The sequence below is a fragment of the Cucurbita moschata genome, unplaced genomic scaffold (genome assembly GCF_002738365.1).
Source record: "Cucurbita moschata cultivar Rifu unplaced genomic scaffold, Cmos_1.0 Cmo_Scf00025, whole genome shotgun sequence".
In the NCBI taxonomy this organism is placed as follows: Eukaryota; Viridiplantae; Streptophyta; class Magnoliopsida; order Cucurbitales; family Cucurbitaceae; genus Cucurbita; species Cucurbita moschata.
Window position 1 is genome coordinate 647,726 of NW_019268541.1, and position 23,408 is coordinate 671,133.

Here is a 23,408-nt window from a genome sequence, read left to right on the forward strand (position 1 = left end):
ATCCCACATCGGTTGGAGAAGGAACAAAATATTTCTTTTAAGAATGTGGAAACCTCTCCCTAATAGACGTCTTGTATATGAGTGAGGCTGACAGGAGCCAAAATAGACAATATCTACCAGCGGTGGAGATTCCTCTTCATTTTTAGTTTTCAAGAATTGGCTCGAGCATACGTCACTTGGACGTAGGCGGCGTAAGAATGAATTGACTTAACTCACTTGTCGTTGGAAAGTGAGTGCCGCACAATCGCAAGTCCGCTGCCATCAAGAGAGCGATTGTGACAAGTGGATTAAGTTCTCAGTGTTGAGCAGTTTTAGATCGAATGACTCGAAAAAGAAAGCGTTTAGAAGTGTATTTAATTCATTTATAATGCTGAAAGAGAGTAGCCAAATTATGAAGGGGGATAATCAAAACATCATAATAATAATTAACATTTTAATTATAAACTAAGATTTAAAAAAAAAAAAAAAAAACCCACAATTACTAAGAAAAGATTAGATTTTGAAAGGCATCTGCTACAACACTGTTGGTATAATATTTCTGAGGTTGGAGTATGTTTGAATAGCATCATGAGCAATCAGCCTTTGGTTTCTTTAGCAGAGTGACTGCTCATGATGATATCACTTTCATAATGTACCTCTCTCCATCTTCATTCTTCCACCACCACCACCACCACCACCGTCTACCGGAAACCGCCACCACCGCCGAACGTCGGAGCCCAATAATCTGCTCCATTCTCACTCCCAACTTGCAGGGTGCAGGATACTGGAACCAGACATAACCCTCTACTCCTCAGATCCTTCTCTCCCTCTTCCTCCTAAAAACAAATTAAAGTTCAAATTTTTATTAGACCCACCTGACCAATTCCATACATTCAACAACGAAAAATTAATATCTACATGCAAGTCAAGACCAAAACTGATAATATCTATTAGCAGTGAACCAACCTGGTGAGAGACTCCATTCTTATTCAAGCCGTTGTCGTTCAAGAGCTAGTGAAAACAATAACATGAGAGAAAACCGGTGAATAAAGCCGATTAATTTGGTGTTTTTAAGAAAGTTTATTGATTAAGAAACAAGGGTAATGAGAATGTATATAGTTATTAAAACCTTGGATCATTTCAAGTCAATAAAGTTGGATACTTTATGATTCCTTACCAATTAAGAATGTACGATCAAGTAGCGTAGCCTTTTGAAAAAGGAAAAATTATATGTATTATATTTAAACCTCACCTGGCCAGGGTCCTCAGGAAACATACAATTTCTTTCTCCTGGAACCTACAAAATTTATAAAAAAAAACAAAATTTGTCCATAAATTTGAAATGGGTTTTGTATATTTTTGGAAGTTGAGAATTATTTCTTACAGAATGTTGTTCTTGCTGCCTCGTACTTCCCGAAGAACTGCCCAAGTAAGGCAAACCGAGGGCCTAAATCCAATGCAAAAATGAAAGATTACGACTCTCTACAGTAATATGATATTGTCTACTTTGAGCACAAGCTCTCATGGCTGTGCTTTAAGCTTCCTTAAAGGTCTCGTACCAATAGAGATAGTATTCCTCACTTGTAAGTCCATGATCTTCCACTCAATTAATTAAGATGCGACTCGTTCCCAATAATCCTCGACATGTATATGTTCATCGTGTTCATATGAAATTAAAAAAAAAAAAAGAAAAAGAAAAAGAAGATGGAAGAAGAAACATCACCTCAATTTGAGTATGAAGGAATCTGATGTAGCCAATAGCTTCTAACAAAACTGAAGCTGTGTCAGTCTGTACAAAATAAAAGACAACCTCAGCTTCACGCCACAACCATCCAAATTCATATATATTTTTTTGCCTTAAATTGAATATTTAATCAAAATTAAATAACTCTATATTTATTTTTTTATTTTATTTTGTTTTTCTGGGTCCATAAGGTTTGAACAAACAGCTCATTCTCAAGACTTTGGCAAAGAAAAAGTTTGTATTATTATCAAAAGTAATTCTCTTTTTTCTAATTCAGTAATTAATCCCTAAAACGAATCAAATTACTGTGGGGGTATTAGTTTTTACCTTCCCAAATGGAGAAACAAGCTGGTGGAGAGCTGTAATTCTGTCACCCAATTTTTCCTTCCTAACCTGGGTAATTAATAATTTTTTTTTTTTTTTTACCAAAAAGAAGCATTAATAATCTAAGCAGCACATGTAATTCTATGGTAAAAGAAGGAAAAACATGGTGTAATTAGTTCAATTTAGTATTAAGAATCAGCAAGAGAGGAGAAATGGACAAGTAAGAACGACAATTAATTAGTTCAATTTGTATGTCCATGTGGGTTGGTTTTTTAGTTTGTTCCTTTTGTTTTTGTGGATTTTGATTCTTACCTTCAAACTAGTTTGGTTTGAAGAGGATTCAACCCTCGATTTCTTCATTGCCCCACCCCTTGGATTGCTGTTACACTAAACAAACACAAACTCAAAATCAATTACGATTGAACTATATTCAAAGTTGATACTAATTATTTTGTCTCTGAAGGGTCTCTTCCAAACCCCGATACTAAAATTTTGAACATGACATAAATGATTTGTGTACTAACCTCGGAAGAGCGATCTGGTTGAGGATGCGTAGGGCGGGAATGATGAGCAGGAGACTTGTTATTGTTATTATTTGAAAAATCCAACATATTACTACTGAAAGTTGTGATACATGAGTGAGGAGAAGAAGCTGGTATCATAGGGGACCAGTTTTGTTTAGGAGCCAATTGATAATCGTCGCCTACGACACCGACACCGACACCAACACCGCCGTGTCCATAGACATAGTTGATGGAATGAGGTGAGTGGTCTTTCTTGACATCAACTTTGCCATTCAAAGTCTCTTCACCCCAATCCTCCAACTTCTTGGCTTGTTGAAACATTGGCATACAACCCTTTTGATCCTCTTCACCAACCACATCGCCCCTTTATAATAAAAAACATAATCAAGTAAAAAAGGATTAAAATTTAAAAGAGAGAGAGAGAAAGAGAGAGAGATTTACAAGAGAAGTTGGCTCCAAGAATCTGGAAAGTGGTGTTGAAGGTGATAGAAGGAATTAGAAGGAAAAGGAAGTGAAGAGTGATTATTTGAATTCCACCAATTAGGGTTTTCTGAACCCATCATCATCTGTTGCATAACTGAGCTTTGCAAACCCCCTATGTTCATCTTCTTCTTCTTCTTCAACAAGGCCTTACCAGAGAAGCTTTGAATTTTCAGAGAGATTTTGAATAATCATGGAGTTTCAGACACAACCTTTGTCTTTATATTCTCTTCTCTCTCTCTCTCTCTCTCCTTTTCTTTCTTTTTCTTCCTTCTTTATTAACCTCTCTTTTATCTTTATTTCCTTGCTTTTTCTTCTCCTTTCACTTTATCTCTGACCTCAGTGGACAACAAACTTACTATTAGAGTTCCACGTTGATTGAAGAGAATAACGAAACATTCTTTATAAGGCCATAGAAACCTTCTTATAGACGCGTTTTTAAAGTTTTAAAATTTGCAAGTAAGGACGTTGGAACCCAAAGGGATGGATTTGGCGAGGATCTCACATCGATTGGAGAAAGGAAAGAGTGGGTGGATGGAAATCTTTTCCTAACCTATGCGTTTTAAAGTCTTGAGGGGAATGCTAGCAGTGTACTTGGGTCTTTACAATACATTTTTTAATTTCTTTTATGATATGTAAATTGAATTATTAAAGGGTAAGGTTTTGTTGGGTACACCATGATGATAAACTTGGTTATTGTGGGTAATATGTAAAAGTTAATTATTATGAATAATACAAAAGGCATAAGATTAGAAGTAATTCATTTCATATCATTCAAAAATTATTTTAAAAAAAAAAATGCCCGTGACAAATATTCACGGAGTTTGTGTAGTTTAAGGAGTTCGTGTGTTGTCCGTACCGCAAAAATCTTTGTCGGCTGTTTGAGTAAAAAACTACATCTTCCATTATTTGTAAACCCTAAGTCTCTATGGATATCAATATATTCCTTTTCGTTTTTTGCCTCTCTCCTATGTCTGACCATAACTAACATTCTCCTCCTTGTCTTCACTCTCTCCCTCCATATTCTCTCTCATTTCCATAATCCTATTTTCTTTTTTATATTTTCATAAGGTGACGTAGTCTCGTGGTAGTTACTCTGACTCTCGGATAAGTCGGCCAGCTAAAATTTGGGTTTGATTTCTCCTCTTACCCATGGAGATATCGTCTCTCGCTTACATACTCATGACCTTTTCTTTAATTAGCTAATATAAGACTTCAACAATCCTCACCGGTAAATTGGAATGAACGACATTGTTGAACCCTCTGACTCCACTCGTGGAAAATAGTTTTAAAAAATTCCGTTAGAGAAAATTTTGAAACACGTTTGGATAGTAATTTAAGAAAGTAATGTTATAATCTAGCAAATAGAGATAGAAATCTTTTTGGATATTGATATTATTATAAGTGAGATCCCACATCAGTTGGAGAAGATGACAAAATATGAGGGTAAAAATCTCTCTCTAATGAACATGTTTAGAAGCTCGAAAAAGTAATATCTATTAGCATTGAGCTCGGGCCGTTACAGTTATCCTCTAACTTTTTTTTATGCATACATATTAGATAATTAAGAGGAATAAGATTGTTTAAATCATTCCACACAATACGATATTTTTCTCGGTGGTTTGTTTATATTCTAAATGTATTTATTTATTATCACTGAGATTAATATTTTAATTGAAGGTATGATAAAGCATGGGAAAATCTTCTTATATATGTATATGTCACACCTCACATGTGGTCTCTATTATTGGATTAATTAACTTTAAAAAAAATGATTTTGAATTAACAAAACCCTTATCACCGACCAACATAATGGATCCATAAATTCATGGTTATTTTTGTCTGATACAAATTATAAAAAAAAAAAGAAAAAAAAAAAGAATTTTGAATCCGACACGAACGAAATTCGATGATATTTCTACCAGCACGCATGGTTCCAAAGTGTCCTAATTCATTTTAATTTTCTTAAAAATGGAACCGAGGCGTTTTGAGGCGCCCGACATGTCGTTTTGTTGAAGTTCAATATTATTCCAGCCATGAAAAAACGTGTAAAATTTTGTTTGATGCTGTCGTGGTGAATCATCGGATTCCTGCCATCACATGCCCTAAAGAAAAAAATAAAATAAAAAATTACTTAAAATTCTCCCTGAATTACTCCATTATTCTCCCTAGTTTATGATCCCAAGATTGCATTTTTTTATACATTTATTAATTCCTTTTATAAATAATAATGAAAATTTGAAAAGCAAATTAAAGTGAGAGTTTTGGATCCGACATTTGTCTAAAACACAGCAAAGTTGATCCAAAATAATCCAAACCCCACAAAATATGATGTTATGTTCTTCAAACACCAAATTCACTTATTGCCTTTGCGTGCACGCTTTTAATTTTATTTTATTTTTTGAAACTGGATTAAAAAAATCAATAATATTGCCCCAATATAAAATCATTTTTAAAATTAGTTTAATAAATATTTAATAAACTTATATAATTTTATAATTTGGAAAAAAAAAAAAAAAAGTCTTTTATTTCCCAATTCATAAGGCATCTACACCACAACCACCTTTTTCCAAGCTTTGTTCTTTTTTTATCATAACATGACAATTAAAGCTCCAAATTTGTACCCTTGTTTATATAAATTGCCTAACTTGGAACCCCATATCTACACCCATTTTTGTACCCTAACCTTCCATTATATAGGTTTAGCTAATTGATTTACAAACGAATTGACGTGGGACCCATATTGTTATTATTGATTATTATTATTATAGTATTGTATCGAGTGTGCATCGAGATTTGGTATAGGTCGAATTTTGAAGGGTTCAAAACTTATGAATATGGTATTTTTATACTTAAACCATATTTGTTAAATTCTAATATATAATATATAAATAGTATTTCAAATTATAATTTCAATCCTTTTTTTGTAAAATTAAAATTTATATTATATAATGTATTGTAAACTATAGAATATTGCAAAATAATAATTATATATTTTTTAACATAAAACACGTCCACAAATTAAATAATAATAATTTATATACAAACTAATATTTAATGATATCTTGGACTAATTTTATTATTTATAAATATAAAAAGTTTTGAACTAAAGAAGAAACCTAAAAGTGTGCGTTGTTGAAAAACCATTAAATGAAGGTGGGTTAGAATGAGGTGGTAAAGTAGGTCAATATTGTTTTTACAGTTTTGGTCATGGTGAAAAAGTTACTTCATTTTTTTTCTTTTTTAAAAGAAAATATTTATATTAATTATTTGATTTATTAATATAGATATTAAAAGGGTTTAACACAGACAACGGAATTATCTTAACCCGTATCTTACTTCTTAAACTATTCCTTAATCATTCTCCCTTTTTGTTAATTAATCATTAATATCGACAATAATTTCTTCTCTCTCATAACTCCAGAGTCATCCTAATTAAAATATTACTTTATTTCATATATTTTTAACAAATTTAAAATTTAGTCCTTCAAAATAAAATAAAATAAAAATACCTAATAATTACTTCAGAGTAAAAAATAGAGGTAATGGAATATGTGAGGAAAATATGGGTCACGTGGGGGCTCACGTGAGGGTTAACCAGCAGAACTTTATGGGTTTGGGTAAATCCGAAACATAAGAAGACGAGCAACCCCCACCCACCTATCAGATCCCCACATCTGTCCCCTAATTTTATTTTAATCCATTTTCCCATTATATTCCCTTGTTTAGTTAAATTAAATGTTTTATTTCATTTTAATCAATTTTCGCCCTTTTTTATTCTCTTAAAAATATATATTCCATGTGTAGTAAGTTGAAAGTATGGTATAGGATTCTGGTTTTACACTTGTACCTAAATTATAAGAAGATACGAGAATAAAAAATAAAAAATAAAAATTGTCTCCGTCTCATTAAATTTGCAATTTTTTTATTTTTAATCCTAATATTTAAAAAAAATTACTAAAAAAACATTTAAACAGTATATCAAATTATATTAATTCTAAATGGGATCGTAGTTTAAAATTTAAAAAATAATTATTATTTTAAAGGTCGATGCTTTGATCTCAACTCCATGTTAAAAGCGAGAGGTGGGTTTATGGGCCCGGGTGCCATCACCGTCCAAGTCCATATGGGTGTAGAGACTTGCCGACTTTCTGTATTAGGCTCTCCTTGTCCCTCTCTACATTTAACTATGATTATATATTTGGTTCCTTTTTTGAAAAATTATTTTAAAAAAATAAAAATAAATAAAAACTAAATATTGATTGTGGGCTCCCCACGCGTGAAAAGGACCCAAAAGTTTTTGGACAGTACTACCCGCTAAAGTGGGAGTGGGCCCAACAAGAAGGCCCACTACTCTATGCCCTTTCCCCTCTTTTCCACTCCCAAAAAACCAATGGACGCCGACCCCTAACAACTTCAGCCCTCCTTTGTCATTTCTATATTTTTTTAACCCCCCAATTTTCCACTAATTACTAATCTGTGTTATATATATATATATATATATTTTTTAATTCAGTATTGTTCCTCGTTTTTTAAATACTATATGTTTCTATTACCTCAGTATTGCGTCTTCCTCACGCCAGCAAAATACAAATTTTTAAAATTTATAAATACCATGTATTTTAAAATTATAAATTTGGTTAAAACAAGCTGAATTGAGTGACTCATATAGTCAAAGGGCTGTTTGGTAAATTCATTTCATTAAAGATTATAAAAAGGTAGAAAGTTTGTGGTCTCTAATTAATCATTACCAATACATAACTTTATTAATATATAATTAATTTATAGGAAGATAAAAAAGGCATAGAAGGATTAAGTACTTTCTTTTTACGTCTATATCTATATTATAAGTTTTTTATAATAACACGATTAATGTACTATAAACAAATCATTTTAATTTTTCATTGCGTTCTTTTTTTAATCTCATACAATCATTTTTAATTGTCTTTTATTTTATTCATTAGACAACTATAGAAGTATATACAAATATAATAATTATTGCATAAATATTTTTAAATGTAATATTAATAAATAGTTTAAATTGATTGGCTCATGAGTTTAATTGATATACATATAAATCTGATTTAAATCGGAAATTCATATTTAAGAATAAAATTGATTTTTTTATCTAAAGTTTTAGTATTAAGAATAAAATATTAATTGGGATTAAAATGGAGGGCAGTAGTTGGTGGTACCCATAATAATTAATGTGTCATCTCTCTATTTATACATGAAATGAGTTTAACACGTGATCTTTCATTTAAAAAGAAAAGGTGGTATTTTAAGATATATGATTTTTTTTGTTTTGTTCCTTTAAAGTATTTAAGACTTAAAAGTCTATTTATTATTATTTTTTTTTTTTTGTGATTCAAGACACCAACCTTATTTATTTATTTATTTATTAAATATTAGTATGGAAGTTAATAGTTGTAGAATTAAATTATATATATTTTTTGAAAAGAATTAAAATTGTATTTTAATTTTTTTTCATTTTACATAATAACAAGTTTATATAATTTAATTGAAAATCCTAGGGAGCATTCCCGCCGACCCTATGGGCTGAATTTCGCCATGGACTTATGGGCCTATGATGCCGAAAAGCCCATAATAGTTTCCTTCATCGGCCCAAGTAAAAATAAATCACAATCCTAAGCTTGTTCCATATTTATTGTCTCAAGGAAGAGAATAATATAAATATTCTCTCATTATTGAACTAAACAAATAAATAAAAAATAAAAAATAAAAAAAATGGTTGTATTAAAAGAAAATATATTTAGGGTAAAGTGTAATAATTAGTATTTATTTATAGGTGTGGATGTACAAAATTGGTGAGGGCTAATAAAATGGAATAATTTGTTTGGGAGGGAACGGTCGCATCAGGTTGTCAGATGTCGCACTCACAAAACCAAACTTTACAAGTCTTTCTTTAAAATCATTCCCAATTTTTTTTTTATTATTAAAAAAAAAACATGTTTATTACGAGTTTGTTTCATTGTACTATATTTAAAATTAATTATGAATAATACATTTTTTTAATAAATTTAGATAAAATTGATTTTTATTTATTGCCCAATATGGCCTAGAAACACAGTTTTAATTGCTTGCATTGAAATGGTGTGTTTTTTTTTAAATGGTAAATACAATATTTTCCCAATCATTTTATAATCATAAATATTTGTGTTATCCCATTGCCAATTGCCATGGGACGCACTTACTCTCTCCCATATAAAAATTAAAACTACAGCTCTCCTCCTCAACATTGTCGGCATTATAATTTATTAGACTCACCAGTTTAAAATGGGTGGGGAGAGATTTTCACACTCTTATAAAAAAATATTTTATTTCCCTTTCCAATTACAAAAGTATATATACCTTTAGTTACGTTATTAAAAATTTGAAGTCATAGAATAAAAGAAAAACATTCTAATTAGTGTGTGGTTGAGAAGAAAAACATATTAAAAAAGAATGATATTAATCGTTTGAGAAACATAAAGCAACATGGTCAAATCAAAGAGTAGACGAGACGAGACAAGACCCTAATAATTGATAAGCTCAAATAATGGTCCCACTCAACACTTTGATAGGTTGCAACTGCCAAGTACTCCCATATTACCATACCAAATCAGTCACAAACACACATTATTCTAACTTTTATATATGTATAGCATAAGATTAGTAATTGACATATGAATTATATAAACATTAAAATGTAACAAAATTGGATGATACAATAAGAAGAGAACACAAGACATGTGAGTATGACTGATATATTCTCAATAATATGAAGCATCTTTGGTTGGAGTGGGGGGTAATTAAGTAATTAAAGTCATCATTATTTTGAATTAAGAAGTAATTAAATTAAAGTTGAGGGTTTTTGGGTTTTATAACAAGTGGAGAAGTGCGATTCATGTTGTCTCCTCTAAGCCTCTGAAATTGACACCCACTCTTATATCATTTCACTGTTTAAACTATATCTGCCTATCCATCCATCCATCCATCTTAAGCTGGGTGGGTGGTTGTGGCCATCCAGCTCAGACACTGCTCCATGACACGACACTATCACTTCTACTTATACTGCCTTCCTGGCCCCACTTCTTGACACGTTGGCCCCACCCCATTCCTTTCTGGGTCCTCCCTCCTTTCCTTTATTTTTATTTTTATTTTTCTCTCCAAATTAATTAAAAAACAATGGTGTTATTTTGGGTGGGGTGGCAAGGGGGATATAACGGGGAGGGTGGTGGTTTAGACTTCACAACATAACGCCGTTTTGTCCCCCACCAACCCATCCTTTCCCGGTTACTTCCCTTTCCACCACCTTTTTTTTCCTTTCAAAATTCTAATATTAAAAAAAAAAAAAAAGTGGTTAATTGCAGAAATTGGAGGAAGAATTGGTGTATGAAAAACATCCCTTACCCCCTAAACCCTAAATCTTAAACCAAGAATCGATCTAAGTCCTAAATCTTAAACCCTGAATCGCTCTAAACCCTAAACCCTAAATCTTAAACCCTAAATTGCTCTAAACCCTAAATTGTTCTAAACCTTAAACCCTAAATCTTAAGCCATGAATTGCTCTAAACCCTAAATCTTAAACCTTTAAATTGCCTTAAATCTTAAATCCTGAATCACTCTAAACCCTAAACCATAAATCTTAAACTCTGAATCGCTCTAAACCCTAAACCCTAAACCCTAAATCTTAAACCATAAATTGCTCTAAACCCTAAACCCTAAATCTTAAGCCATAAATTGCTCTAAACCCTAAATCTTAAGCCACGAATGGCTCTAAACCCTAAATCTTAAACCTTTAAATCGCTCTAAATCTTAAATCCTGAATCACTCTAAACCCTAAACCCTAAATCTTAAACTCTGAATCGCTCTAAACCCTAAACCCTAAATGGGTAGCGTGTGTTAATGTGAGCGGCTTTCTCAAAATTCCTTTATTTTTTGCTGTTGGATGATAAAAGTCACACGTTAACTAATTTAGAGAATAATCATGAGTTTATAGTCAATGAATACTTTCTCTATTGGTGTGAGACCTTTTGAGGAAGCCCAAAGTAAAGTCACGAGAGTTTATGCTCAAAGTAGACAATATCATACCATTGTGGAGAATAGTGTTCCTCTAACGTCCACTATAAATATATATATATTTAAATTTGATCTGTTGCAGACAACAAAGCGGCCAAAACAATCTTGTGATGGGGCTTGAAAATCTGGCGAGTTCTTACACAATCTGCCCCGTGCTATCCTTTTCCGCATTCCTTCCCCTGTAACGCTGCTTTCAATTTGCACTGTTTTAATGCTGTCCCTCGGCGCAGGTTAGCGGTTTTTTCTTTGTTTTCCAGTTTCATGGGGTTTGGGGTAATAAAGAGATGAAGAAAAAAAGGCACAACCCCATAAGCTCACAGAAGGAATTTTCTTTTTTTATTAAAGAAAAGGGCAATTTGGGAAAGGTGGACGGAGACTTTCTGTGACTTGTCGGGGTGGTTCCCCACAAAAAGCTACATCCTATTATAAATAATTTAAATATAAAATCCTTTTTTTTTTTTTTCTCTTTTACGATGCCTTTCCTGCTACTCTCTCTGTTTCTTTCTTTATTTATTTGCCTTCTTTCTCTCTGTTCTTTTCCCTTCACTTCTCTTCCATTTCCATCCAATCTCTGCTCTGTGTTCATGTTTTTTGTATATTCATCTTGACTTTCATCTCTTTCTCATGTCTACACCCTTAGAACATGATTACATAGGCTTAACAGAGTCTATTCCTTCCCTGGAAACCTCTGAAACCTCCTCCGATGGACCCAACTCTGCTGGCTTGAACCTTAAGGCTACTGAACTCAGGTTAGGCCTACCTGGGTCCGAGTCACCGGAGAGGCACGATGGGCTTGACGACAATAATGGGTACCCTCACAAAACCTCCATTTCCGGGGCTAAGAGGGGCTTCTCTGTTGCCATTGACAGAGCTTCTGCTAAGTGGGTTCTGCCCACCTCTGCCGGATCTGAAGCCGATTCCCCCAAAAATGGGGGTCTGTTCTCTCCCAGAGGCGTTAATGAAAATAAGACTCAACCCCCTGTTTCGGCTGTCTCCGGTGTTAAAGATGGTATTTCTCCGTCGGCCAAGCCACTGCATGAGGAAAAGCCTCAGCTCTCTGCCCCTGCTGCCAAGTATGTCTTCTTCCATTTCTGATTTTGTCTTCTTACTAGAAAAATCTCAAGTCCTTTATCACGTCTGGTACAGGGCACAAGTTGTAGGATGGCCACCAATTCGTTCGTTCCGTAAGAATTCCATGGCAACACAGTCTCCTAAAACTACAGAGGATGCAGAGGGTAAGTCGGGATCGGGCTGCCTTTATGTGAAGGTAAGTATGGATGGCGCACCATACCTCAGGAAAGTTGATCTGAAAACCTATGGAAGCTATGTGGACCTCTCATCAGCCCTCGAGAAAATGTTTAGCAGCTTCACAATTGGTATGCTCTTTCAAGCTACTCCTGCACATCTTAAGTGTTTAAATTTGGCTTTCAAGCAAGGTTTTTGTTATGTCAGGTCATTGTGGCTCAAATGGATTCCCAAACCGGGATGCATTAAATGAGAGCCGATTGATGGATCTGCTCCATGGCTCTGAATATGTACTCACCTATGAAGATAAGGATGGTGATTGGATGCTGGTTGGTGATGTTCCATGGGAGTAAGTTCATTATTCATTCAACAAAACCTCGTTTCAATCTCTAAATGACTGCTAAAAGAAGGTTTCATAGTAATCATCTTGTTGTTACATAATAGGATGTTCACTGAATCTTGCACAAGGATGAGGATCATGAAGAGTTCAGAAGCAATTGGGTTAGGTATGCTCTGCTATGGACTTTACTAAATTTATCAGACAAGTTTAGTGGGACTTCACCTCCATGATTATAAGCATTTGAGAATCTTGGCCTTTGTTTAGTGCTCTCTTAGTTACCATCATTATCTGTCCACTTCAAAACCCTTTTCTTTTGATCAACATTACTTAGCATCTCTCATTTTCATAAAGAAAAAGATCTAACAAATAAAAACACAGCAGTTTAAATTCCATTATGATCGGATCTTTCTTCAAGGTTCATCATAATCGGATGCTTAGGTCATTTTCCATTACAAGGATGCTAATTCCTGATATGGATTGAGCAATGTCTTATAAAGATAGAATCAGAAAAAATTCCTTTCTAGTGTGACCCATTAGTAAAAGATTCCCCTTTTCTCTCTTTTCGTTTCCTTGCAGCTCCAAGGGCCATGGAGAAGTGCAGAAATCGTAACTAGCAAACACTTCTGCCATATCGATGCATCAATCATGCACGTTAGAGCAAATGATGTTTGAAGATAACGTATAATCTGCCTACTGAAAGCTTAGATCGATCGAGAGAATCTTTACGAGTATTGTTCCTTCTTCTTCTCTGTGCATGAGTTCTAAATATTGGAGAGTTGATGTATCAAGATAACTTGTTTGTTGGCAAAGACGATTTTCTATAGGACGATTCACAGTTTCTTAGTTTGTGATTCTACTTTGGTTGTTGTGGCTACACTTCTCTTTCTATTGTAAATGGTTTGTTTGCTGTGCCAATTCTCACCCTTCCAAAAGAGACTCAGATTATACTGATACCTTTTACATTCGTCCATTTCGTTTATAAGTACTTAGAAGGTCGTTCTAAACGAAGTAAAAACTATAAACGAGGATTCAAACAATTCAGATGATGTGAAATAAATGAATATGATAACCAAGCAGAGAATTATATGAATGAAGCTTTTATAATCTTTTAGATCAAAATGATGCTACCAAGCAGCGTTTCAGGAAAACTCAACTCTTTGCTACAAAAAAAACGAGAGGAAAATGAACATTCAAGTTTCTTTCCACACAAAGTTTTACCTTGGCTTCACATTCTTCTCTACTGCTACCATGATTTCATGTCTAGCTTTGCCTCAATGCTCGGTAGGTATTCTGTTTTTCTCGGTTCATGGTTTGGATTTCTCGCTCGAATTTGTGACCGTCTCGCCAATGGTGAAACGAACGAATCTACGAACTTTTATGTTCTCACCAAGAGAGGCAACAGTTTGCTTTACCAAGTCCTTGACCAAAATACTGTCATCCTTAATGAACGGTTGTTCTAAAAGCACAAGTTCTCCCAGCCTCTTGGAAATCCGCCCGTCAACTATTTTCTCCCTTATGTTCTCTGGTTTTTTCTGAAGGTCCTCCCTCTGCAACTCAAGTTCTCTTTCTTTTTTAACAATGCTTTCTGGAATGTCCTCTATGGACACATACTGCACCTCTGGACATGCCACAACCTGCATTGCGAGGTCGTCAACTAACTCTTTGAATCTTTCGTTTCTCCCCACGAAGTCGGTTTCACAGTTCACTTCAATTAGAACACCAATACGGGAGTCATGAATGTAGGATCCAATTCTTCCTTCAGCTGCTAGACGGCTAGACTTCTTATCCGCGCTCGAGAGGCCTTTCTTTCTTAGATACTCTTGTGCCTTCTCTAGATCCCCACCAGTTTCAGACAGGGCTTTCTTACAGTCCATCATTCCTGCTCCGGTCTCTTCTCGGAGTTTCTTAACAAGCGCTGCAGGAACGGCGACAGCTGCAGCCCTATAATGCAGCCATTGACTTTAGTATCAGTTCAAAGAGAACAGGTCTTAGCTTTCATTACAAGAGTGGAATGTAAACAGAAAAGCTCACTGAAAACGATACATTAAGAGAAGGCCGCTTACTTGGGAACAGCTTCCTTCGCTTCCTCTACACTGGGCTGCTCCTCTTTGACTGCTGGAGTTGCAGCAGGTTTAGCTGCTGTCTGTGCGGCTACCTCAGCAGCAAAATCTTGGCTTTTCTTCTCCAAGCCTTCTCCAAGATTGTATCTCACAAATCTGTTGACCTTCATGTTTTCTCCAATGGTTGCAATAGTTTGTTTCACCCAGTCCTTCACCACCACCTTATCATTCTTGATATATGGTTGTTCAAGCAATGCCAACTCTTCAAGCCTCTTCCCTATCCGTCCTTCAACAATTCTCGACCTGATCTGCTCGGGTTTCGATAAAAGATCTTCCTTCTGCATCTCGGCCTCTCTTTCTTTGTTCACTATCTCTTCTGGAACATCTTCAGTAACCACATATTGTACTTGAGGGCATGCTGCAACTTGCATTGCTAAATCATCAACCAACTCCTTGAAGATATCTCCTCTCGAGACGAAATCTGTTTCACAGTTCACTTCTATTAGAACTCCGATCCTACCGTCATGAATATAGGAACCTATTCTTCCTTCAGCTGTGGCTCTACTAGCTTTCTTTTCTGCACTTGCTAAGCCTTTCTTTCTGAGGAACTCCTGAGCTTTAGCAATGTCGCCTCCACTCTCCGCCAGAGCTTTTTTGCAATCCATCATTCCTGCACCAGTTTCGTCACGAAGCTGCTTTACCAAACCTGGTGATATCACAGCTGCAACACAACAGACACTCAAAGATTAAATAAAGCTGGTTGCAGGTGGCCAACATCAATCAAGTAAAGCCAACATGGGAGATCAAGTGAAAGCATTCAATTGCTCTACCAGTTATTCTTAGATTGAAAACCATACAGGGTGATATCCCTTATTTTAATGACCCTTCATGACTACTTATAAAAGTTTTGAGCATCAAATAGCTACCAAATATCTTGAACCATCCTAAATGAAGCATAAAATAACCTTTTGGTGCAACTTCTTCTGGAGGATCAGCATTGTTCTCAGGAGCGGTTCCTATCTTTTCTTCTATAACTGGTGTAGATGAAAGGATTTCAGGGCTTTCAGCAGGTGCTTGAATGTCGGCTTGATCCTCAACAACTTCTTCACGAGCTGGATCTACAGAAGATTGGATTTGATCAACAGTTAGCCATATACATATGACGCTATTCCTTATTCTATGAATTATTGCAAATACAGATTATCATTTCCAAAATTTCCTCAACCTCATGTTTCTAGAATTATACCTTTACCTAAGTTCGTGATGCTACCATTCGAATCCGATTCTGGTTTATCCGCTTCCTTTTCGGATGGAGAAGCAGAAATAATTTCATTTTCCACATCTTTCTGGCTTTGCTCACTTTCTTTCTCCACACTGTCTTCACTAGCCACAAGTTCTTCACTAACTGGACTTTCTGAAGACACTATTTTTTTGGCTTCATCATCAGGGGCGACTACTTTCCCATCAAACTCAGGTCCATCTATAGGTTGAGCAGCCTCAACCACCTGGACCTCTTCAGATTGCTCGTCTTCTGAGGGCTTTACGTCTTCTAATGTAGATAATATACTCTCCGAGTCATCTAGAGTCGCAGCATATGAATCAGCTGAACATGCAGGTTCATCATCTTTAACAGAAGGCAGACTTTCCTCCTCCTTGTCATCACTTAGTACATCATCTATCACTTTGGTGGAATCATCAGCTCGGGTTTGATCTGCATCAACCATCCCTTCTACAATTTCTGCAACCTTCTGTACCACAGATTTTTTAGCTTCTTCCTCCACATTTTCCCTCTCATCTAAAAATGTAGTAATATCTTTGTTCTTACGAAATGCTAACAAGAAGGGGTTTGTTGCAGCATAAACTTTCCCTTGATTGAGCTGAGCGTCTAACGTTTCATTATCTTCCTCTTTTTTCATAGTCAAAGTTACCTGCCCTCTTGCAATCCGCAACACCCTAACATCGACCTCTTGGCCAATTTCTAAAGTAGAGTTTCCCATAAGATTCCCAAATCCTTCGGAGGCTTCCTCGGAAACGGGGAGGAATCCTTCCTCTCCCTCGGGAAGGGATACGAAAGCACCGGACCTGGTAATGTTTTTCACTGTACCCTGTAAATCTTGCCCCTTGACAAACTTTGAGCTTTTCTTCACCTCATTTCTCCTTGGTCCTCTTGGTTTTGGAGTGTCCCTTCTGGCAGACCCAGGTTTATCATTGCTAGCAGGAGACTCTCTCCTTTCATCATTTTCACGCATCGAGAGCGATATTCGTCCAGTCTCAGCATTTGCTTCAATCAATCTTACATTCACCTCTTGCCCAACTGAAACAACACTTGCAACATCCTTAACAAAACTATCACTCAACCTTGATACATGTACTAAGCCATCAGTAAATGCTCCAAAATCAACAAAGGCACCAAATGGTTGAATTGATCTTACTTTCCCAGTAAAAGTTGCACCAGGAATAAGTTCCTCATTATTTACAGCCGGCATCTCACTCTTCCTCACAGGTCTCAAACGTTTTGACTGTGTAGGAGCAGCATCTGATTTCACAGGGCTTTTCTCATTTGTTGTGATTTCACCAGATGTAAGTTCTGAGCTTTGACTTGATTCTTCACCAGAAACCAATGAATCTGACTCCTCCACTGCCACTTCAGTTCCTGAAGCACATAATCTTGGGATTCCACGGCAATGATTACAAAATAAATTTTTACTACAATTTGGAAACAGCCTAACAGAAGTGGATAAGGGTAAAAGAAATCTTTGGTTATGAAGTGTATCTCTAGTGGAGTTTCTAGAAAAGGTGAATCTTGTTGAACCATGGCTCTTCCCCGTGTGGTTGGCTATACGAACAACTGAAACATTGGTGATAGAAGACGGAGTTATTACTGACATCGTGTTATGTCAAGAAAGCTAACGTATCAAGTGTAGGGAGAAGGGCCCCTTCCCGTTGTTAGTTCTTCATCCTTGTTTTCCTCTGCAAACATCATTGACAGCATCACAATTTACACACAACAATTCTCCATGATCAAATTTCAGAGAGGCATATTAACACACATAAATACTCAACATCTAAGCTAAATCAAGAATTCGTTTAATAAGAGAATGGCTTGGCAGAGGTTAAGATTAAGAATGATTAAAGCTCGCCAAAGTTAGGCTAACATAATTATCCTTGTGATTGAGCAACAGGAGTAATTAGAGTTGAGAATTGGAAATAATTCGTAGCAGATAAATACCAAAGAAGTGGACATTCCCAACAGAAACTTCCATAAGCATTAGAACTCAATTTCCTAAGACGAACTCAAAAACAGAAAGAACAGGAATACGCATACAAATTTAAGTGATAATTTGTAGGAATGAGAAATCAAGGAAGGCAGAGAAAAGCAGTGAGGCATTTGAGCAGAGTACAGAATTGAGTACCTGAGAAAGAGTAATAGAAAACAAAATTTGTGGGTTTGGAATGTTGGAAATGGGGAGAAACAAAAGGAAAATAGCGAGAGAAGTGTGTGATAAGAAGCTATTCCATGAATATAATGGTGAGGGTAATGAACGGTGCTGCTTTAAATCCTTATCTGGTAGCGATTGTTCTCTGGCTCCTACATGAACGCTCCGTTGATGGACCATCTTCACTTCTCTCGGTCTGTTCATGGCGGTCTGGATTGCAAGATTGGGTCATTTGTGTATTGAATTTCAACCCATCCTTCAAGCCCGTTTCAATTCTTCTGTTCATTGGATCACCCAAATGAAGCAACTCGATAAGAGACGAATTCACTTAAATTACAAATTTACCCTTTTCAACTTTTAAAATTACAAACTTAGTCTAAACATTTTTTTTTTCACATTTTATAAACCATTATACAATTGATTACGTCCATAAATTTAATTAATGGTTTAATACGATATTAGAGTTCAAATCTTCTTTCCATTTTATATTCATAAATCACGTGTTGAGCTTTGTGCTAATATTCAAATTTACGTAACCGAAAACAAATATTTTAAAATTTAAATAGATTGCAACTAACCAAGCGAGGAATATAATAGTATCTTCTTGTATTTTATAATTATCTTAAATATATTATATATGAAAATAAAAGTCAAAAAAATACCACAGTTAAAATTAAATATGGATGATTGGATAATGAGAAAGTAATTAATTTGGGTATTATGTACGGATTATGAACAACATGAAAAGGCAAAATAAAATGATTGTGAAATAAATAAGGTGTGGACAACAAAAAAGCATAATTAATCATAAAATACATAATTAGGCGATTAACCATTAATTAAATAATGTTTCAAAGCGTTTGGAATCCAATCAGCCCTTTAATTAATCTCACCCTCACTCACATAATTATAGATTAAATCAAACACTCCATTTTCTTTATTTAAAATTACATTAATATCTTCAAATCTGAATTGTTTATTTATTTAAATTTGAAACCAATTTTCTTTCACTTAAATCTTGTTTTCCAAGGCTTAATCAGAGTGGTCCCAAACTTAATTTTAATGCCAAACCCTAACTTCACATACATATATATAAAATAATAATAATCAAGATTCACATATCTACATAAGTTCAATAACTTCACATTCCCAAATAATTTTGTTCCCATTTTTTTAATAATTTAAACCCATTTTCCATTCGTCTCCATAAATATTAAAATGCGACATACCCACATTTAGAAAATTTAATATTATAGTTAAAGTATTGATATAATTAAAATTTTTAATTAATTGATAATTTAATATGATATCATAATAGAATGTTTCGTATTTGTTACGCTTAAAGTATTAATATAATTAAATTTTTTCTAGTGATTTAACTTTTTTTAATCTCACATTTGTTACGCTTAAAAAAATAATAATAATAATAAGATATCGTTTAGAGGATTAGGTAGAGAATTAAGCTCGGTAAGTCAGTCACATGCTCCCCTTTTCAAAGCCCCAAATCTTTTTACTTTCCAACGCACAAATACATACTTACACACATATATATATGGTAGACAAATTTAATCTTATAAGCTAACATCGTATGACGAGAAATTAATATATGTCACAATGAACCAATCATTTTTTTAAAAAATAATTATTCTATGTCTCTTTAATATTATTTTTATAATAAATTCTTATAATATATTATAAATTAAAAATTGATAATGAAGGAGGACAATCCCTCGGGGGCTACAAAATCAGATTTGTAGGATCTTTGTCATCTAATACACCATTTGGCATTAGGGTTCCCTAATCATTAACAACACACACCCCTTACAGCTGGATTATCCTTTTCTCCCATTAATTTACGTTATAAATTTAACATTATTATTATTATTATTATCATTATTCACAAACGGAATATGAAAATAAAACGTGAAAACTTAGGACCCAGATTTTTATTTTTTCTGCCCCATACCATTCATTGCTTTTAAAAAACGTCCCATCATTCTTTGTCCTTTTTTTTAATTTTGAAATATAATATTTAAAAAATATATTAGTTATAGAATATATCTTAGATGTTATATCTTAATATTCTTTTCTCAATTTTATTTTTCATTCTTAACAGATTATAATATTAAAATAAATCGGAAGAGGTGTGAAGTAAATATTGATGTACTTAAATATTGATTAGGTAAGCATCGAAGGGTAGGAGGAGTAATTATAAATTATAAATTTTCAAACTTGTTATGATAATTATTTTGCAAGTTATAATAAATAATGAAAGATTGAGTGTCTCAACATTTAAATATTTTATAGCTATGATAATTATTCATTAATTAAATAACTGAATGTTGACTAAAATAAATAAATAAGTGAAAAGTAAGAAAAGTTTTGTACTCTATTTTAACTTTACTAATCCAGCTTAAAGTTTCAATTCTTAAATCATGCAATTAATGACCCAACAATTTTATTTCATTAAAAAATAAATAAAAAATTGAATGAAAACATTAAGATATTAAGTTTCAATTCTTAAATAAATATTTTTGAAAATAAAGAAATAGCATGAGGGAATATATATGTTTTTGGTAGGATGACGTGGCACATGGGGGGGGGGGGAAATAAGAGCATACATTAACATAAAATTAAATAAATTAGAGGGAAATTAAATAAATTAGGAAAATCTAAGACGATCGCTTTCAAGTTGTAGTCAAGAAAGTCGGAAAAATGCGTATTAAAATGGAAAATAAAATAAATAATTAATTAAGAAAAAGAAAGAAAAGAGATGAAGTTTGCAAGGAATATATAATATTAAAAGTTAAAATTATATTATTAATGCACTCAAAATCTTAACGCAATCTCATCCAGCTATGCATCATTCGTTTTTATTTATTTATTTATTTATATATTTGTTTTCAAAAACTGGCTTAAAGGATTCCAGTTTTCAGATCCTTACCTAATCCTCTTCTTCTTCTTCTTCTTCTTCTTCTTCTTCGGTTCAAGAAGTTGTTGTTAATGGGGAGTGGTTATTATAGGGAGCCGAGTTTGGGGAACGAACGAGGGACTGGATCGTCGTCATCGTCGTCGTCGTCTTCGTCGAGACGAGGGAAGAAGGGTGGCTCTGATAAGCAGCCAAGGCAGCCCCAGAGAGGACTTGGAGTTGCTCAGCTTGAGAAGATCAGATTGCATGGCGAAATTGCTTCTGCTGCTTTTCATCCCACTTCTTATACATTCAATAACGTAACTCTTTTAAAAGTTTCTTTTTCAATTTATCAGTTGAGCTATATTTAAGTTGACTTTAATTATTATTTCAGGAACATGAGCTAACGAACGTCCATAGATATTCACCGGTGTCTAGTTCTTCCTCACCGTATGTTATGGTAAGTAACTTAACTATGGGGTTAGTTGATTATCTTATAGGTTTAAAAACCCTAGAGCAAGATCCCAAACTATTTACCAATTTTTTCATTTTCCCTCCAAAAATTATGGAGAAATTACATTAAAATGTAATAAAAATGGGATCTTTAACTGTTAATGCAGATGGGGTTTGGAGAATGTGAAGGAAGGAGGGTGAGAGATGGTGATTCTCAGCATAGCACAGGAGCAAGGTCATTATATACACTTAATTAAGCAACACTTTAATTTAATTACAAACGTTTAAGGTATGAACAAATTTGAAATAATGTAAGAAGATTTGATTGGTGGGGAACAGATGGGATCCAAGTAATGGTGGCATCTTAGAAGCCCAACATTTTGCACACCCAAACATGACATCTCATCTTCAAGACCCACAAGCAGAGGTACTGTGAGCTCCATATTATGGTCTGCCTTTCCTTTATGTTGTTGTGATTTAGAGTATGATAGTGATGATTATGTGCAGTGGGCAGCACAGAGCAGAAGGCAAGAAATGGGTGAAAATTGTGAAGCATGTGACAGCCAAGAACTGGACTTGGAACTTAGACTCTCAATAATCTAAACCCCTTCAGAGCATTTTCCCTATTTCCTTTTATATCTCTCATGAGATTATTGTTGTATGTATGTTTGTGCATAGACTAAAGTTTTCATACACACTATATTTCTAACAAGCATCAAAATATTTGAGGTTATATTGATATATATACGTGATGTTTGTTGAATGCCCATGAATCTTTTTGTTACATTCTCGGAACTATGAATCGAATTATACAACATACTAAGATATACGCGTCTAAATAACGAGCCAGAACCTTGAGTTGGTTCTATACGTCTCTGGGTAATTTTCCATTATTTCATACTATAACTAAACTTTGTCTAGACCATTTTAATAGGAAAGCTATTTATTCCTATTACATTTGGTGGCCAAAGAAACTGGTAGGATTTTAAATCTTCGATCTATCCATACTCATTCAACCAAATCATCTCAAATTAACTGACATAAAACATACACTTTCAATTACGAGATTAGATAATGTTTGAATCGAACGAAAGAAACATAGGTGAGATCTCAGCCTAAAGAAATAAAGATCGAAAAGAACAGACACACATCTTCTATCATGCACAGCTTTGAGGTTTGAGGAAGAAAAGTAGAAGGCCTTCTCCTTCTCCTTCAATTAGGGTATCGCCTTTATATAATTATGCCCAAGACAACTCACCTTCTTCAAACACATTACTTTAATACAATTATGCCCAACTAACAGATTCCATAAATCATCTGTGACCTAAGGATTTTTTTTATGCTCTATTGTCCCAAAATTTGATTTTTTTTGTTTAAATTACGGGTAGGGAATGGCATCCCCGTTCCCGTCTTCCATTACAAGGAGATTATTTCACGAACATCAAGTTTCTACGTAAAATTAACTTCCATTTTTTAAAAAGTATTTAAACCAAATATAATGACTTTTAAATTAAAATAACTTTAAATACACTCATTTTTAATGTAAATACAACATTTTAAAATATATAATAAAAAAAATTATGTCATTTTCGTCTCCACTCTCTCCCATTATCTATTTCCGTTAAGGTAATGGACATCTCTAATTATAAGCACGGCAACGGATGGTAGGTTTGGTTGCAAGGGAACATTCTTCTTGAGCCAAAGAACAAAAAAAGATTTTAAGTTTGTGAATTGTTATGAGAAAAAAATATATATTATGCACGATGAACATTGTTGAGTATGAATATATATAATAATATGATATATAGATATCAATTCAAAAGCTTAGCTGG

At 34.1% G+C, this 23,408-nt stretch overlaps 4 protein-coding genes across 5 annotated transcripts; 2 read left to right on the forward strand and 2 right to left on the reverse strand.

Moving 5' to 3' along the window:
* Window positions 1-478: 478 nt before the first annotated feature.
* Window positions 479-21,198, reverse strand: LOC111461848 (transcription factor bHLH68-like). The gene is made up of 10 exons (XM_023105557.1): window positions 21,164-21,198; window positions 3,013-3,193; window positions 2,572-2,935; window positions 2,360-2,434; window positions 2,051-2,116; window positions 1,703-1,768; window positions 1,364-1,426; window positions 1,232-1,276; window positions 946-990; window positions 479-815 (listed from the first exon to the last, which is right to left on the reverse strand). Coding segments are annotated over exons 1-10 (1,041 nt in total). The 5' UTR covers window positions 21,165-21,198; the 3' UTR covers window positions 479-680.
* Window positions 11,642-13,633, forward strand: LOC111461851 (auxin-responsive protein IAA27-like). Its single transcript, XM_023105563.1, has 5 exons — window positions 11,642-12,206; window positions 12,280-12,509; window positions 12,586-12,727; window positions 12,823-12,884; window positions 13,295-13,633. The coding sequence occupies exons 1-5, from the start codon at window positions 11,758-11,760 to the stop codon at window positions 13,330-13,332; spliced, it is 921 nt and encodes a 306-aa protein (XP_022961331.1). The 5' UTR covers window positions 11,642-11,757; the 3' UTR covers window positions 13,333-13,633.
* On the reverse strand, window positions 13,802-18,353 carry LOC111461841. Of its 2 annotated transcripts, none has more exons than XM_023105536.1 (5): window positions 18,192-18,353; window positions 16,025-17,748; window positions 15,744-15,896; window positions 14,782-15,499; window positions 13,802-14,659 (listed from the first exon to the last, which is right to left on the reverse strand). In XM_023105536.1, the coding sequence occupies exons 2-5, from the start codon at window positions 17,664-17,666 to the stop codon at window positions 14,023-14,025; spliced, it is 3,150 nt and encodes a 1,049-aa protein (XP_022961304.1). In that variant the 5' UTR covers window positions 17,667-17,748; window positions 18,192-18,353; the 3' UTR covers window positions 13,802-14,022. The 2 variants fall into 2 exon arrangements, with proteins under 2 accessions (XP_022961304.1, XP_022961305.1); XM_023105537.1 differs by having other exon boundaries at window positions 16,031-17,748; window positions 18,192-18,351.
* LOC111461853 (protein SPEAR3-like) lies at window positions 21,179-22,309 on the forward strand. The gene is made up of 5 exons (XM_023105566.1): window positions 21,179-21,443; window positions 21,518-21,583; window positions 21,744-21,811; window positions 21,916-22,003; window positions 22,084-22,309. The coding sequence occupies exons 1-5, from the start codon at window positions 21,219-21,221 to the stop codon at window positions 22,177-22,179; spliced, it is 543 nt and encodes a 180-aa protein (XP_022961334.1). The 5' UTR covers window positions 21,179-21,218; the 3' UTR covers window positions 22,180-22,309.
* Window positions 22,310-23,408: the final 1,099 nt, after the last annotated feature.